The sequence below is a fragment of the Magnolia sinica genome, chromosome 8 (genome assembly GCF_029962835.1).
Source record: "Magnolia sinica isolate HGM2019 chromosome 8, MsV1, whole genome shotgun sequence".
Lineage (NCBI taxonomy): Eukaryota > Viridiplantae > Streptophyta > Magnoliopsida > Magnoliales > Magnoliaceae > Magnolia > Magnolia sinica.
In genome coordinates, this window is record NC_080580.1 from 88,554,762 (window position 1) to 88,572,593 (window position 17,832).

The following is a 17,832-nucleotide window of genomic DNA, read 5'->3' on the forward strand; positions in this document are numbered from 1 at the left end:
ATTTTAAGGATTTATTCATACCTCTGGATTCCGGGACACCCAAGCTTTGATCTCCGATTCCGGCCCCAAATCAGATGTTTAATCCACTGAGATTGGACAGGAGTTGCTGATTTTTACTCCACAACTCATATTTGTGGTTAGATTTCCATCTTCCTCTGTTTCTCCATTTTTTTGTTTTTTTGTTTTTTCGATTTTTTGATGATTTACGCAGGTGCACTGTCAAGTTGCTGTGCTTGGTGATAACATGATAAAAAACAATATGTATCAACGAAATCGAGAGGTGTGGGTTGTTGGCTACATCCCTTGAAGGTGGTAGGGGTCGATTTTATCGCCGACAACAAGTAATATCGAATAAATTGATATTTTTGGCGAAATCTTGCCGGAAATGGGAAGTGAATCGAAAAAAAGGGGGTTTCGGTATTGCTGGAGCTGCGATACCGATAATTTCGCTGATATTATCGATTTTTCGGCGACAACTCAAACATTGCTTGCAACACCACTAAGCCCAATGTTTTCCAATGATGACATGTAAAAGTTAATTATGGGACTCATGGCCTGATATGATATGGATACCACTAGGCCATATTGATCAATATCAGTTTGATATGATATGTGCTACGGTTCATATTGGCTTGTCCCTAAGAAATGGCCTCTATTGGCCCATATTGACTGATACAAGTTGTTTTACCACCAATACAACCGATACAACTATAAAGGGCCAAACTTTTAGTAGTTTTTTCCTGAAAATTTCTCGCATTTTTCCTTTTCTTTTTTCGTTTCAACCATGGACTCTTTGTCATTTTCAACTAGATCTAGGCCTATTTTGGGGATCAAAACATAAGATTTGAGTGGGATTTGATGAATTGAAGCTGACTGGACCATTATGGTAAATCATTACCTTTTTTTTTTTTGATTAAAATCATTTTTTAATCATCTTCTTTTTCTTGTATTTCAATGTAATAGGCCCTAATCCACCAAATCCTTCTTGATTTGTGTTTAATTAGGGCCAATTTGGTATAATTTCAGCAAATCAAGACGAAGGACATCTTATCAAAGAATGGTCTGATAACCTATTATATACATGTCCAAACATAAAAAATTGATAGATTCTTGAAATGATAATATTTCCCTTCTTTAGAAATTTTCTGCAATTTTTAGCTTAAAAGAATTTCGATTTATACGCTTTGATATGGGCTGATACGAATATGATCGTCTATTGCATCAGTTTTCGGCAGGGTGATACTGCCCCCTGATAGTGATATTGAGAACTGTGCCACTAATGGCCAATCCTTTTCCAAAGCATTCACCCCTAGAAAGTTTGACCAGACAAGGGTCCATTTGGTTATGTTTACTTTAATTTTTGTAGGTTTATGGACTGTTGATGTTATATCAGTAAAGATCCAGCTATTTCTCTTTCCAAATCTGACAACAAAATCAAAAGGAAAAATGCACCACAAGTTCCTATTGTTCTCTTAAAAGGCCATCATCACAACTCTGAAAGGCCTCGTAGTTTTTCTTCAAAAGCTTGAAAAGCCTAATCCACTCCGAATAGCTTCATAAAATGTTTCCTAGCTTTAAGGTTATAGATGTTTTCGATATAAGCAGACAATGTAAGATTCATTTTATGTACTGTTTTTTCCTTGAGTGTGCTTGCTGATTTCCACTTAGTTATATTCAGGACCATGAATGATGAGGTACTTGCATTTTTGCTTTCAGTTTGTATTTTCCCCCAGAAGAAAATATGTCCTAGTTTGGGATAGCTAGCCCTAATTGTATATTTGATTAGGAGATCAATAGCTTGCAGCTATTGCATTAGAGAACAACAATATAATCATAATGCTCTTCTTTTTCCTGTTAAGGTCTGGGTCCAGACTCCAGACCTTATATCATTAGTCAATTTGATCGCAGTCTCTTTCCATTGGTTTGGTTTTTCTTTTCCATGGTTGCCTAATTCTCATTATGGAGACTATTAGTCATAAAAGAAAATTTCATTATCATTCAAATTTACAAGAAGCTGCCCATAATGACTTATACAAACTAATGTCTCTAAATTTAACAAGTACAAGATTTACAAGAATTTAATACATGAAGAATGACGGAAAGCATATAAATGTCAACAGCAAGATCACGCAGCTCCTCCAGGTAAATACAGTCATGCATCCCTGGCGATCGTACACTGCTCCTCATCAAGTCTGAACATACATATCACTAAAGCCACCTGTATTACCTGTACGGTTGTATATTTGATGGATGAGTGGCCAACTCAGTGTGAATTTCCCTCAAGATTACACACCGCCGCATCAGGTAAGAAATAGTATAAAACATCCAGACAACCAAAACAGAGTAAATGCAGTCTTATTAGGTGCATGGATGCATGAATGCAATCATCGACCCGGGTAGATCATCCGGACGGTCGGAGCCCCAAGAATAACATCCAGACAGGCAATGGGGTCGTCACCCAAAGATGTGAGTGGTCATCAGCGCAACACGCAGCGTAATCGTATGGGCATGAGTGATCCAAGTTATCATCATAAATCGATCGGCTGGTCATTAGCGCAACTCGCAGCGTAATCGTATGGGCATAATGATCCAAGCCGTCGTAGTATGCCATGCATGCATGATTAGCCAAGTCATTATTAGTCCATTTACAACCAGCCAATTTAGATAAGCTCAAAGGTCACTGCGGGGAGCACATGGCCCAGCGTAGGCCGACAGCTCGGGCATAGTGTCCCATTACCACCATCCCCGGCTCATGAGGCCACCATCTTAGGATGTTTAATGGAAACCCGTCAACTAGTGGCCAATCAAATTACAATATATGGGGCTTACCATCGTATGATTACACAATATATAACATCGAACCCATATAGGAAAAATATCAAAATAAAGCCACATAGGGCGATATCAAACAAGCCACATAGGGCAATTATCAAAATAAGCCTCATAGGGCGAGTGTCAAAACCATGCGATAAAAGACCATCCTTGAAAACCATTTGGACACAATAACCCTGGATGGTAGGCCCACATCAATGATCCATTTAGACCACTACTCAATAACCACTAAGTCGAAGGTCCATTTTAATCACAACCAGTCGGGTTACATCCCAAGTATGGGTGTACATTTATAGGTGGGGGTTTCCCACTAATGTACCAGTTTAAAGTCCATAAGCAATACACAAATAATTCACAAGCATGAACAAATATACAGGATGAACATTAAGCAGGCAATATAGCAATTCAATTTCCACCAGCTAATACATGTGATTATAAGAGAGAGATATCAATTATAATTTTTAATAAAAACTATAACTTAAGCTAATGAAAAGATGGAAAGTTCAAGGGGAAGAATCATCACCTTATACTTGAAATCGCCTACTAGTGTCACAAAGTGCTTGCACCCTTAGAATTGTACCCTACCACAAATCATGAACTTGTATAATTAGGTCCAAGTTCTAATCACTACCTAAGGTTTGGATTTCTTTTAGGGTTTTAATATGGAAGTAGGGCTTTATCCTGGGGTTTTAGTTCTAGGAGTCGAACTAGGGTGTAGGTGTAGCTTAAACACAATGTAATAATATGGTTAGTTACAGTTTTAACGTTAATGATATGACTAATATTTGTGACCATGGTAATACTAAGTATTACAATGTAACGGTGTAATTTATTTTTTAATGATAATATTCTTAGGTGATGGATACTACACTAACATCATTAATGGTAACTTTCTTATAATGGCTAGCAATAGCGCAACTAGTGTGTTGATGTAGAGCTAGGTTTCCATCCTAGAGTTTAGCTTTAGACTTAGGTTCTAGGATCTACATTGTAGTTGGTGTACAATAAATTACAGCGTTAGTTTAATGATTAGAAAAAATGATTATTAACCTTAATGTTATAATTGATGTCAGCTACCATGGTGATAATAATTATTATGATAATAATAAATACTATGGCGACACCTATTATAGTACTAAATCAATTGACTTACTTTAGGAGGGAAGGCTGACTTATATCTTAGTTGAGATTAGGAAATCTATTAACTAACTAAACTACAAACTGGAATTTCAATGAGAGGTAGAAGAACGCACCTAGTCGACTCAGTTCGAGTCGAGTTGACTCGGTTCAACACACCACCCACCTATCTCTTTCTTCTTCTCTCTCTTCTTCTTCTTCTACTTGCTCTCATTTCTCCCTTCTTCAAACCATTCACCAGCAAGGCTGCTGGACTGAATCAGAACTAGCCTGACTCGGGTAACTCGACTCAGCGAATCAGTCGAGTTGAGCCGTCTCAAGGTGGGGTGCTCATTCTCTCCCATTTGTTTTCCCCTCTCTTTTCCTCAACCACACTCATTTTCTCACCTCAGCAAGATTACTGGGCCAAAACCCGAAAAGAAACTCGCACCAGCAAGTCAGCAGTCCAAGGCTCGAACAGTGAGTCGAGTTCCTGAACTCGAGCCTGTTTCTCCTCCCTCTCGTTCTTCCCTGCCTGACTTCCCTTCATCCCTGCTTTGCTAGTACCCAACAACACTCGAACTAGGCCCAACTCTCACCTATTGTTGGCCTAGATCAGACCCAACTCGGTCTGAAACTGGCCCGAGTCGCACGCTGCAGCGAGCAGTGTGGTTCCAGCCCGAGCCCAAACTCTCACTCTCTCTTCTATCTTCTTTCTTCTTCCTTTCTTCCCTGTTCCTCCCTATTTTCTTTCTGTTTTTCCCCGTTGCAGAGTCCAATCATCTCCCAACTCAAGTGCCATGGCCGGACGTGCCTAGAAATGCACCAGCGCTGATGGGGAAGAAAGCCACTGTTAATGGCAGATCGCCAACGGTCGACACTTTCTCCAAAACGAAGCCTCTAGGTAGTTCGAACAGGTCTATGGGAGCTTAGGGACGTGGATTTTCGAAGCTTCTAAGAAGTTTAGATGGTGGGTTCGAGTGGAGTAGGTTTCAGCCGATTTTCCGGTTGCAGCTGCAAGAACGGATGAGAAGTCTGATTTCTCTCAATCCTCTCCTCCTTAAAACAAACCCTATATCATCCTAGAGCCGTTGGATCATTAGCAACCGGTTTGGATTTCTCCGGCCGAAACTGCCTCCAAATACGGTGGGCAAAACCGAAACCGAACATGGTTTTGCTTGAAAAACCATAAGAAAATGGACGGCTGAGATAGCCCTCCAAGGGACGGTTGAGATGGAAAGATGCACGAGCACACGGATCGCCAAGCTGGCCTGCTAAAACAGTTTCCATTTTCGGAAACTAGTGTTTGTAGGGCCTACCTGCACCAACGTTTGTGTACGTACGATTTCACGTCTACGTGAGAGGACCACTAGGTTGTGGTCAGGCCCCAGCTACACTCAAGATGGACGGTTTGGATCAACCGTGGGAGCTGTGATGATGGGCCACCATGCGAAGGAAATGGACGGTGTCCGTCGTTGGCGCAACGAGAGAGAGAGAGAGAATCTCTCTCCGCTTAAGGAAATAGCGGGTTAGCCCGCTTTGACCATGCTGGGCCGGCCAGTGCACAGCGGCTATACGCCTGCTGTGTACATGTAGGCCAAGATTGGGGTCCACAGTGGAATTTTTGGGGAAATCCACTCCGTCCATTAGGTTCTAAGGGTCCATTTAGGCCCTAGACCAAATATGGGGTAGATCCAAGGTCCTGGTGGGGCCCACCACTTGATCTGTAGTCCTAATGGTGGTTTCCAGCTAATCTAATGTCAACGGCTAGAATGGTCCCAAAAATTTATTAAACGACTGGTTCCACCTATATTTTGATTTTAGGATATTAATTGTTATTATTAGAATAAGTTTTACTGTTTTCCATATTATTATTATTATCATTTTTATTTTTATTATTACTCTCATATGTGTGCACTGTTAAACATGTTGTGGGTCCTGCTCCCTAGGTTATTAGGACTACATGTCTCATGATTTTACATTATTATTATTATTATAGTACTTATTGTATGCATCACCATTATATGTGTATTCCTAAATATTTATTTTGTTTATTTATCTATTTAATTTTTCTTGTAGGATCTACCTTTAGTCGAAGTCATAAATCATTTGAATAGTTCCATATCAAGCCATGTGCACATGCTACTCCAAAGGTTTATGGTTGATTTTATAATCCGATGGTTGATTTTAGGAAAGTCGATCGTTAGATCGATCATTGAAACGTTGAGGACCTAATGATGGTGAAAGATCTCTAGGGAGCCCTATTAGCGTGACCAAGCCACGTGTCAAGGGACAAGATACCGTGGCCCCATTGATTCATGCTTCAAAGCCTAAGATGCATGGTTAGGTTTAGCCTAATGAAGGTGAATGTTCAATGAACTAGGTTTACGTTACTAAATTAGATCTCCACGGTAACACCTGAGTACTGGAAAGTACGGTGTGTTACAATCTACCCCTCTTAAAGAGAATTTCATCCCTGAAATTCAGTGCTTCTATTATTATTAAGGACGATGATAATTTCCATTATTTTCCTACACGTATAAACGTATGCCACTAGGCGCCCAAAACTGACCTGTTAAGGTCTGGGTCCAGACTCCAGACCTTATATCATTAGTCAATTTGATCGCAGTCTCTTTCCATTGGTTTGGTTTTTCTTTTCCATGGTTGCCTAATTCTCATTATGGAGACTATTAGTCATTCATATAAATGACCTTAGTGTATGTAATTTCTTCAAGCTATTGAAGATGAATTAATCTCAGTTATTCTTTCTGTGTACCAGTGATGTCAGAACAAAAGCATTTCAGGCCATAGATCAATTTATGCAGATAGCAAAGCAATATCATGAAAAGGTATGCAAGAATTTCCTTGCCTTTTTTATGCTGGGAGCTTTTTCTGTTTTCCATTATGCTTTTATTATCACATGCATATTCTCTCTTCAGAAAATGATAATGAATGCCTTGCCATCAATTATTCTCTTAACTTTGTTGCTTATTGGATACTTGTGCATAACAAATTCTCTCTTCTGCAACTGCCCCTGTAGCGCCCGAAATCCTTTCCAGGCACAACTTTTTAATTTTATATATTAAGTTTAATTATTTATAGATATAATTTAATTTTATATAATAAATATTAATTTTAAGTATTTATAGATATAAGTTGTTTTTTAAATAATCAAAGTAAAAAAATAAAAATAAAAATCAATTTCTCTTAGCCAAAGTGCCATACCCCCAATTTTCCCAAATTCCCCACTTCTTAGGTCGTCCCAAATCCTAAACATAAATTTTCCATTTCCCCAAAATCACCAATCCAAGACCACAAATTTCCCAAGTTCCCTAGATGATCAAAACTCTATAATCTAATTATTCAAAATCCTTAAATCCCCAAATCGTCCAACCTAAAATTTTCAATTCCCTAAAATCCCTAATTCACCTTAAATCTCTTGTATGGCACCAACGAGAGCCAAATTGGTTTCAAGAAGTCTAATGTGACGACCTTGACACACTATTAGAACTAGAAAGAAATCAAGATGAAAAATAAATGAGAAATGTTGTTGAAATTTGGGGAAAGAATATCTTAAGCTTTAATCTCAAAAGAGATGAGAAAAGTTGTTGGAATTGGACTTAAAAGCCCGTACTTGTCTATTTGCACCCTTTTTGGGTGATAAAATACCAAAAACCACAGATATGAGGTATCCTTATGGGTACCTCATGTAGAAAGCTGCAGATGCGTCGGGTGTGCCCAGGCACTAGGTGCATGTATGAGGTAAACGCCTTGCCCAGGGTCTAGGCAGGCGCAATGGGCCCAAAATGCCTAGGCGTGCACTTGGGCATGCTCGTGGAACGTCTTTGACCATACTGGAAAAGGCTGTTCAATTTATTTAGCTCCATGATTTTTTCCCACCTGGTCAACTATTCTTGAAAGAGGGATGACTCTCTATCGTTCAGGCTTAAATGATCAGGCAAACTTCTTTAGGTTCTTGAGATGTCTTTTTACTCGAGAACTGTTGGTTGTGATAACTGATAGACGTAATTGAGAAACTTCTACTAGATACCTTGCTTGTGCCATCATCCATGGTGTGGGTCATCAGATCAACCATCAGATCACCAAATCATGCCCCTCCAATGCATGGAACTGGGATTCCTGTACATGTGCTAGGACTCGATATTCCAAAATTTTACTAATACCTAGTTGGGATTACTAAATCATCAGACTATCTAAACCCAATAACCCGTGATTTTTCTACATTGGAATTCTCTTTCTATTCACTCTAAACATAAGGGCATCATTAGTTGATTGGTAGACATATGGGTGCTTAAAGTAAAGAGACCATATTGGTTTCTCGTGTTGTGCCTGATTTGTTAGCTTTTATGAGAAATGCTGCTGCTGCTATGCAGGAGATTCTAGCTGTAAAATCTTTTGTTAATTGGCAATGTTACATGGTTTATCAATTCTTCTCTGTTGTATACTGAGTTTTCATTGGTTTCTACTGTGTTTGGTTATAGTTAACGACGGGAGATACAAGTGGAGCTGCAGGCATTGGGATTCCATCAATGCCTGGAAATGCAAGCTTGCTTGGGTGAGTTGCTTGTCTTCTCCTGTTGGATTCTTGAGTTCCTTATGGTAATAGTGGTAATTGCCTCTAATATGTTGTTATCTTGTTCTTTTCCTTCTTGTTTTTTTTTTTAGTATAGTTGGACAAATTTCTCTAGCACTGCTTGTCATTTGTTGCTCACCCCTTATGCCTCACGACATGTTGAACCAGTGTTCATCAAGTAGTCCTCACCATGGATGAGCCATAGGGAAAAATCCCACTGATCAGTTTGGATTGCCCTACAGCGATGCCCGGCAAGCAACCACGGGAGAGTGACAAGGGCAAGCAATGGTAGTGAGTCTCTACTTGGACTCAGATATCATTGTTTTCTTTCTCCATTCCAGTGCTAGAAGTTTTGAGTGTCGACATATTACACAACGACTAGAATTTCTTTCCACTATTTTATATCCTTAGTCATGTTAAAATTAAAATATAAATATATATTTAAAATTTATTTATTCGCTTAAAATAAATATTTTTAAATACATTTTATTTTCGGCGATATTTTCCTGATAATATACTGAGAAAATCCTCAAAATTTGAGATCTCCCAAGAAATTTCCAAGAATGAGATTTGTCACTATCGATGGATGTGAAGCACCCATCTCCACCTTGCACATCGCTCCAAGGTCAGATGATTAGGACCATCCGTTTGGTGGGCTCTACTGTTACATGCCACAACAAAAGAATTCACATCATCGATTGGACAATCCCTATGCCTCTATTTATTATGGACTTATTTTCCCTGTTGAAGAAGGGCCATTGAAGATCATGAACCTGTTGATATATATATACACACACGCTATTTTACTTGATAAGAAAAATGAGACTAGCTAATGGGGCAAACAGAGGTTGAATTGAATTTGATTGAATGGAGTACTTAGGAAATTGAGCTTGCAACCTACACCTCTATATGCCACAAGATATGCTAAACTTCCAATAATGGACTGCGGAATGGAATTTCCAGCGGTTTTTGGGGTTTGAGAACGAGAAAGGGAAGGCACCTTCTAATTAGGCATAGGTGGAACTGTGGAACTGTTGTCTTCCAGTCAAAAAGCCACCAGAACTTGTACTAGAAGAGTCATTCTTCTCAAAGCGTACATGTACGCACTCACATGCATGAAAAGAAAAGTTTAATTAAATATTCATTTGGTCATTGTATCTTCCATACGTGTGGCTATGTGTGCACCAGAACTTGTACTAGAGTCATTCTTCTCAAAGCTCATGCATGCGCACCCACCCACACATGCACACAAAAGAAGAAGAAAGTTTAATCAAATATTCATTTGTTCATTGTATCTTCCATATGTGTGGCTATGGCCTTTGCAAAGAGTCTTATAGAATCAAATTTTCTAACTTAAATCCTGTTGATCATAAACTTACTTTCCTAAATTAACTGAAAATAGTTTTCAGTGGCTTGTAATAAAGAAGGAAGAGAAATGAGACTGAATAACAAGTCCTAATAGTATCATCATCATCTAACTTATACCAATTAATTGAGATCAGCTGCACGAATCCTCCTTTGTCATTCCACTATATCAAAAGACCATATATCCTCAGTTATGCCATAGGTATCACCCCTTTTCTTACTACCTCTCCCCACGTCCTTTTGGGCCTTCCGCTTGCCTTTTTTAAAGAGTCCCAATGACATTGAACTGCTAAAAAAAATACCCAACTCATAATGGTATTCAAAATCGGCTACGTAAGTGGTAACGGTCATAACCGTTATGTGGCCAAAATGACCCTTACAGAAAAACAGGCCAGAATGACCCCATAACAGTCCCGTGACGGTCCTATAACAGTGCTTTTCAAAAGAAGAAGAAGAAAGAAAAGATGTAACGGCCGATACGACCCATATCTCAACAGTAATGATGGTGGCCGTTATGGCCACTGTTACCATTATGATATGGGCCGTAACAGCCACTGTTACTGTTATGGAACACCTTGTCTGCACGACTATTGTGGGTGCAATTGGTAGAAAGTATCTCATACAGTTTGCATGTAGTCCCAAAAGCAAGAATCCAATTGGACTTGAGGGCCCCACAGTCCAATTGGTTCATGCTTGAAGCCACCCTATTGCCGGTGTAATTGGTATAAATAAAATAAAATAAAAAATCTCATACGGTTTGCATATAAACCCAAGGGGAAGCATCCACTTGAACTTGTGGGCTCCACAGCCCAAATTGGTTTATACCTGTAGCCACCCTACCAGATGTGGAGGCCCCACGGTCCAATTTGGATCTTGATCTGGTTCACATCTTCCATCTGGACCCAGATTTGGTCCAGATTTTCAATTTGAAACCTTGGATTAATCTGATCTTCAAGTAGAGACCCTCAGATTAGTAAGATATTCAATCAGACCCTTGATTTCCTTCTGCATCACTAATCATCTCAACAAAAAATGCAGGTGGGCTATGAGCTCCTTGACGCTCAAGGGTAAAGCTTCTGAACAGGCTCCAGTTGCTTCTGCAAATAATAACACACCACTTGTTGCTGCTACATCTAATGCCAGCTCAGGTGAATTTTTTTCTTCTTTTCTTCTTTTTTCCATCTCTTTTCTGGTACTTTAACTATACAATGATTTAGTCCTTGCTCGAGAAATGCTGCAGTGATTTGCTCGGGGGTATTCACTCCTGTTTCAGGACGTGTCCTGGCCGCATTTAAATCCTTGCTTTGCTCTCTTTTCTTTTGCAGATGAGGATAATTACTATAAGATAATTATAAAAATACCTACACTAGAGCATGCCTCCTTGTCATTAATTTACACGTTACATGCATGGAATAGATCAAAACTGTTCATTTTATAAGTCAGATATTGAAAGAGCAATGGGACAAATATTATACTGTTCCGTTTTGACAATTCTTACCCTCTGATAGATGGGGTAATATTGGAACACTGAGCAAGAAGAAGCCATAACTAGGTGGTTGTGATTGTTTGATCAAGGTGGAGTTTGGTTGCAGTTAATGGATAGTGGAGTTTGGTTGTGCCCATAACTACATGTACATTATAGTATATTGTATGAATGTGGGAAAATTACATGCTTTAGTGACACGGGTATTTTGGTAATTCTTGAGGGAAATTATTGTCGTCTAGAAGCAAATGCAGGATTTCTTGTGGTAGTTGTGTTGGTGACTCACTGTCATATGTTAGGACTCATGCATGGTCATCCGGACTATCCAAATTCCAGGAAACATTGTGGATGGAGCTTATCTGTAGAATCACACTGATAAAATGATAATAACCATCCAATTAATGGATATCAAATGGATGGCTAGAAAAACAATGACAACCATCCAATTAATGGATATCAAATGGATGGTTAGTAGTGAAGCAACGAGTGATCCAAATTCCATTGGTAAAATCAGACAGTTATCATTTTTTTGGTATAATGTTTGGGATATGTTCTATCCACAATTGGGTCTGCTATGTGGACAGTGCAGATTGCCATATGACCATGCCATGTATATGGTTAAAGATTCTCCACATGTTTTAAAACGGTGCCAAACTACCACAGGGGTGTAGTGCTTCCAAAAGTAGCTAGTGACATGTCCCGAAAGGCGAAAGCAGAGTGAATCGCAGTAGCATTACTATTTTTGCTAACAAGTCTTTCTGTCAATCACATGCCTTATCTTTGCTTCTGTGCATTCATTTGTTTAAATTCCAATTTGGGTTCTTTGGACATTCGTTCGATAGATACCCCAGATAGCATGGCAGCGCATGTGACCGCCACACACGCAAGCTACAGTACCGACTCAGCGGATCAACCCATTCCTGCATCTCCCACATCAACTGACGGTTGGGGAGAACTCGAGAATGGAATCCATGATGATCGTGATGATGATAAAGATGGGTGGGACGACATCGAGCCACATGAGGAACAGAAGCCCCCTCCAGCTCTTGCCAACATACAGGCTGCTCAGAAACGGCCAGTCGTGCAACCCAAGCAGCCAGGTAAAGAGTCAATCTTTACATGTAACAGTGTTGGGTGCATTTGTTGAGAGAAATGCTCTTACATAGCATGCTTCAGACAAGTTCTATGAAGTGCTGGGAACAGGGCAGGGGCTGTGGTGGGCTACATTGAGGACAGTGGTGGCTTAAAAATTTCGGTGATTGCACAATATTCTGTGGGCCATGGCTATAACATCAAACAGTATGTGCCACTGCTCAATTTATACTAAACTTTTGGGTTAACCATCCGTTTGCATCCAAATGATAGGATGGCTATCATAATCCGTCCTGCTTGATGTTACAGCTATGGCCCACCCACATGATGGCCCCTGCAAATTAACAGTCCAGATTGCTGCTCTCAATTGCCACATTTATGCTGAAGTTAACTTGATGTGCATTTCATGGAACTCCATCAAACACATTCTAGTAGAATTCCTCCATAGCAGCAGGTTGCCTTTACAGAGGAAAAAAGAAAAAACAAAAAGCAGGGGTGGGGGGGAGGTTGAGAAGCTCATGTAAGTTGCAATTGAGTTTGGCTACCGTGAGCTGGGATTACAGATCGATTTCAAATGGGCTTGAGTCAACTCAGATATACTGAGTTCCAAGAATGAGAAGTCAAGAACAAACTCTGGTTATTGACTCGGTCTCTCTCTCTCTCTCTCTCTCTCTCTCTCTTTCACGAAATTGGATTTTAAGCATCTTCAAATGTATTTTGTAGAGGTGTGGCATTTTGTACAGGTAGGGCCCATGGTTTGGAATGCTTCAAACTCTCCCTATTGGAAGATCCCAAGCCTTAGATTGGTGGCCTACAGAAGTAAAGGCTAAGAAAAATACAGCAACTATCCACATCCGACAGAATTAAAGGTTAAGATCATCCAATATTGGTGTTTTTGGGCCATCAACACATGCCTGGTGGGAACCTCTGAACCATGGGTATGGCTAAGGGTCCGTTTGGATACCACCAAATAAGTTAACTTTTTCTACTTACAGCAGTAGGTAAGTAATTTATTTGAGATCAGTAAGTTTGGTTTATGAACAATTATAAGTAACCATTTAAAAAAAAAAAAACTTAATCACTTCAGCTTAATAAGTAGAAACCAAGATAAGTTACTTGAGGCATAAGTAGCTTAAGCAACTTACAATCCAAATGCCCCCTTAAGTTTACTGAATATACTATGCACGTTCAGATTATCAGTTTGTACAAGTGGGCCCATGTTTCAGTGATAAAAAGTCCAAACTTCATGTCACAGGCCTTAGCATGGATGGCATTATGTATCAAAAGCCCCCTTGTCATAGACCGTCTCCCTTTTGGGTCAAATGCAAGCCGTTACTGTATTTCTTTATTAACCATCAGTTAGTGGGGCCACCTATCAAAGGGTTTAGGATTTTTCCGTCTTGGAGAGTTTTGGTGCATGGGCCATCCATTATGAAGCTCATTGTATTTGTTGATTTAGATCACCAAACATTACCCTGTTATAAAAACTGCTACCTTGACCATTGAAAAATTTATTAGGGTGTGTTTGGATGCACTATTGTATTGAATTGCAATAATCAGTCTAAATAATAATTTGTTTCCTTAGCATTCATGCGATGTTTTCCTCTTTATCACACTAAATGCTTGCAATTCAATTCACTGTGCATTCAAACGCACCCTAAAATGAATCTTTGTTATGAAAGATGTTAGACATGGTTTTCGATTCCCTACTTTATTATATTTCTTTCAATGCATTCCAGCTACAACTGCTCGGCCCAAAAATACAATGAAGCCGGCCAAGCAAGAAGATGATGATCTGTGGGGATCCATTGCCGCACCAGCACCGAAAACAGCATCGAAGCCTTTGAGTTCGAAGGCTGCAGAGGTGCACGATGATGATGATGATGACCCGTGGGGTGCTATTGCTGCGCCTGCACCAAAAACGACATCCAAACCTCTGAATGTGAAGTCGGCCACACAACATGATAATGATGATCCATGGGCCGCTATCGCCGCTCCCCCTCCCACGACCAAAGTCAAGCCTCTGGGTGTTGGCAGAGGGCGAGGGGCCAAAGCCACCCCCTTGAAGTTGGGCGCGCAGAAAATAAATCGGACTTCCTGACTTCCAGCGTTTGTTTAAAGGCTTCTTCAGCATCAAGATCTGTAATATTCTTTTTAGCTTGAGTTCCTTTTGCCCATGTTGCTCAGGATCACCCTCATCTGTCAACCCATCGGGCCCACACTCTGGATATGGTCAGATGATCTGAACCATTCATTCACTTGTCACTATTTTGAATTGCCTATTGTGCAATTACCATCCCAACAATTCATTCGCGGTCAGGATCATCTCATCAGAGTCAATTTTATATTTCCCTATTTAGGGTTGCACCATGGATGGTTCTGGTCAAGAATCCGTTACATGTGGGCCCCAGTGTGAACACATGCTGGTGGTCTTGAGCAGCAACATAAGCAAAACCAACTCTTTTCAACATTTATTTGTAATGATTCTTTTGAGCGTATTTGTTGGGGTTTTTCAGCTTTTGACTTAGGTGGAAGGATTACAGTGCTGGTTTGCAGGGATGGGCCAGGGATTGGTGGGACGCCCCACGCACGTCCCAACATGGAGACTGTGTGCGGCATCAGGGCCATTCATGAGACAGAATGCTCTGCAAATATGCTGTGCACAAAAAGGTTTTACCTGTCCCATTTGTCAGATGGGCCACATTTGTACAGGAAAATGGACCAAATGAACCCATACGACCTGCTTACAGTGCACCCACTTGATAAATGGCCTGGATCTCTCAAATGTCCGTGGGCCCATCTGCTGTGGATTGCCAGTTTACTATTGTGTTCTTCGTTAGGGTTGGGATTGTTTTGGAAGTGTATATGTGTGATGGAAGACCTTTAGAGGAATATAAAGATCTTATGTTTTCCTATTCAGTTTGTGTTATGTTGAAGGTCGTCCTGTTTTGAGCTGTCTGAGGTTTTGGAGCTAATTAGATGGCATTCATTGTGTCATCACCGCATGTCATTGATCTAGATTATTCATTCACGTAGACAGCCACACATGGTCCCCGGATCATGGACTGCATCTCAAATGCACCAGACCAACTTATCTATAATTTGGTTAGGGTCTTATCATTGTGATAGTGTCCTTGTGGGCCAAAAGGTTCATATGTTCTCTTTTCATGGTGCCAGCAGGATTTGATGAGCTACCCCACATGACTGATGACACAGATTGCTAGCCTCGCGTGCACGGTGAAGTCGTGGCCCTGGTTGTGGGACCCACCATGATGTGTGTATATTCACTATGTGAATATGTTTTGGCAGCTCACTTTAGGGCATGAGCCAGAAAATGAAGCAGATCTAGATTTTAAGCAGACCACACCGTGGGAAACAGTGGTGATTGAACGTAACATTTATTTGCCATCCAAACTGTTGATAAGGTCACACAAACCTGGATGGTTGGACAAAACATAAGCTTGATCCAACACTTGTGGCCCACAATAAGTTTTTAGTGGTCAATCACTACTGTTTCCTTTGGTGTGGTCTACTTGAGATTTGGATTTGCTTAATTTTTGGGCTTTTGCCTAAAATGAGCTGGTAAAACAGATGGACCACGTGGAGTCCTACGGAGGGGCACCATGTAACTAGGTGCTAAGCATGTTTGGTTTGATGAAAATCATTCCAAATATTGAATGATTATCATTCGAAGAAAATTCATTCCAAATATTGAATGATTACCATAGGAAGTTTTTATAATAACCTTTGAATCATGCACAATCTATCTTTATGTAACGATGGTTAAGGGTTCAATTGAGATGCACAGTAGGTTGTGTATGTCATGTGCCTTCGTTTCATTTAAGTGATAACATTAGGAATGCTAAGGTTTATCTGGTATTATTTTTGGCAAAAGAATAATTTTGCTATTTCGGATGGCTTATAAACAAATTAGGAAATTAGGCTTTCACAAAAGTTTTGCTTTTTGGGTATCAAATTAAGGTTTGATTTTTCTTTATTAATAATGTAATTGAGAAATCATACACACTTTATTCAATAAAATACTTGAATATTCTCTTATTTTCTTATGAACTCAAGAACTCTCTTTATGGATTCAAGCTTTTAATCACTTGAGGAAGACAATAATCTTTTTCTCATTGTTTTGTTTCGTGCCCTTCCTGCAATTGCATCTTAGAGGCTTTTCTTTAGTTTGATGGCATCTAAAATGGTTTGAGTAATAACCCCATGAACAATGCTTCGGAGAATATTCCTTAGACAAAACGCAGCAGTAGCGTCGTTCAAAGCTTTCTAGTGGGAGACTCTATGGGCCACGTAAAATTGCAAGCGGCAATTGACAATTTGATGGGAGCTTTAGGATGGACTCGTGTTCGTAATGATGAGCAATATGAGATTAGTGATAGAGCTTGCACTTATCATGTTTGTGAATTGTAGGCCACCACCTGATAATAGTGAATCGTAGGCCACCACTTTAATCGCGAGGAAGCTTTTGTATGTGTCGAAGAAAGAAATAGATTTGCGTTGATACAATACCTTTTAAATGAAAAGCTATATAATCTGATCATAAATGGTGGGGGCAGTGAGAATATAGTGTTGAAGAATGGTGGAAAAGCTACAACTGAAGATAGAAAATCACACTCATCTGTATATGATTAGATAGATCAAGAAAGTCAGTGAAACAAATGTAATCGAATGATGCCGTATCCCTTTCTCTATTGGTAAATATTATTAAGGACAAAGTGATGTGTGACTTGATTGATTTTGAAGCTTTTACATGTTACCAATGTTGAAATTATCTTCAATATTATGGAAATATCTCCGATATTATCTTTATCTCCAACTCGGCGATACCGATAACATTGGTAGTATTAGAAATTCCAGTATTAGCAATGTATTGTTAAGTATCACCAATATTTTCAACTATGTAAATTCTAGGTGTCGCTTGTATTGCTAATGCATTAACATTGCTAATGTATTGCCAATATTTTTGACTATGTAAATTCTAGGTGATACTTGTATCATAAGTGTATCGACGATATTTTGAATAATATCGTCAACATATTGACATCATCAAATTTTTGCTTACTAGAAAAAAAAAAATTCAAATTTTGTTTCATAGGCACATGGTTGTATGTAATGTTCAATTTGTCATTAATAATATTGATAATATCTCGATACTATCGATGTCGTATATGCGCGATATTGAGACCACAATCTTTCATTTTATTTCCTATTGTTGATGATTTCTCGATGAAATATCATGTGTTGTTGATATTTTGCAATATTAATTGATGTTTGGATGAAATTTTGGATGATTAAATAGACCAGATGAAATGGTTGGACTGATTTCTTA

The 17,832-nt window shown here is 39.4% G+C and overlaps 1 protein-coding gene across 2 annotated transcripts in view; it reads left to right on the forward strand.

Annotated features, from left to right (window-relative positions):
• LOC131253619 (uncharacterized) overlaps positions 1–15,401 on the forward strand; it is a 49,517-nt gene extending 34,116 nt beyond the window's left edge. Inside the window, exons 17-22 of one of the 2 annotated variants that reach the window (XM_058254688.1) lie at positions 6,728–6,797; positions 8,451–8,524; positions 10,946–11,055; positions 12,233–12,490; positions 14,222–14,624; positions 14,999–15,401. In XM_058254688.1, coding sequence (XP_058110671.1) covers positions 6,728–6,797; positions 8,451–8,524; positions 10,946–11,055; positions 12,233–12,490; positions 14,222–14,583 — 874 coding nt within the window. In that variant the 3' untranslated portion in view covers positions 14,584–14,624; positions 14,999–15,401. Of the gene's footprint in view, positions 1–6,727; positions 6,798–8,450; positions 8,525–10,945; positions 11,056–12,232; positions 12,491–14,221 lie in introns of both variants that reach the window. The other variant, XM_058254687.1, reaches the window with a different exon arrangement.
• The last annotated feature ends 2,431 nt before the right edge of the window (positions 15,402–17,832 follow it).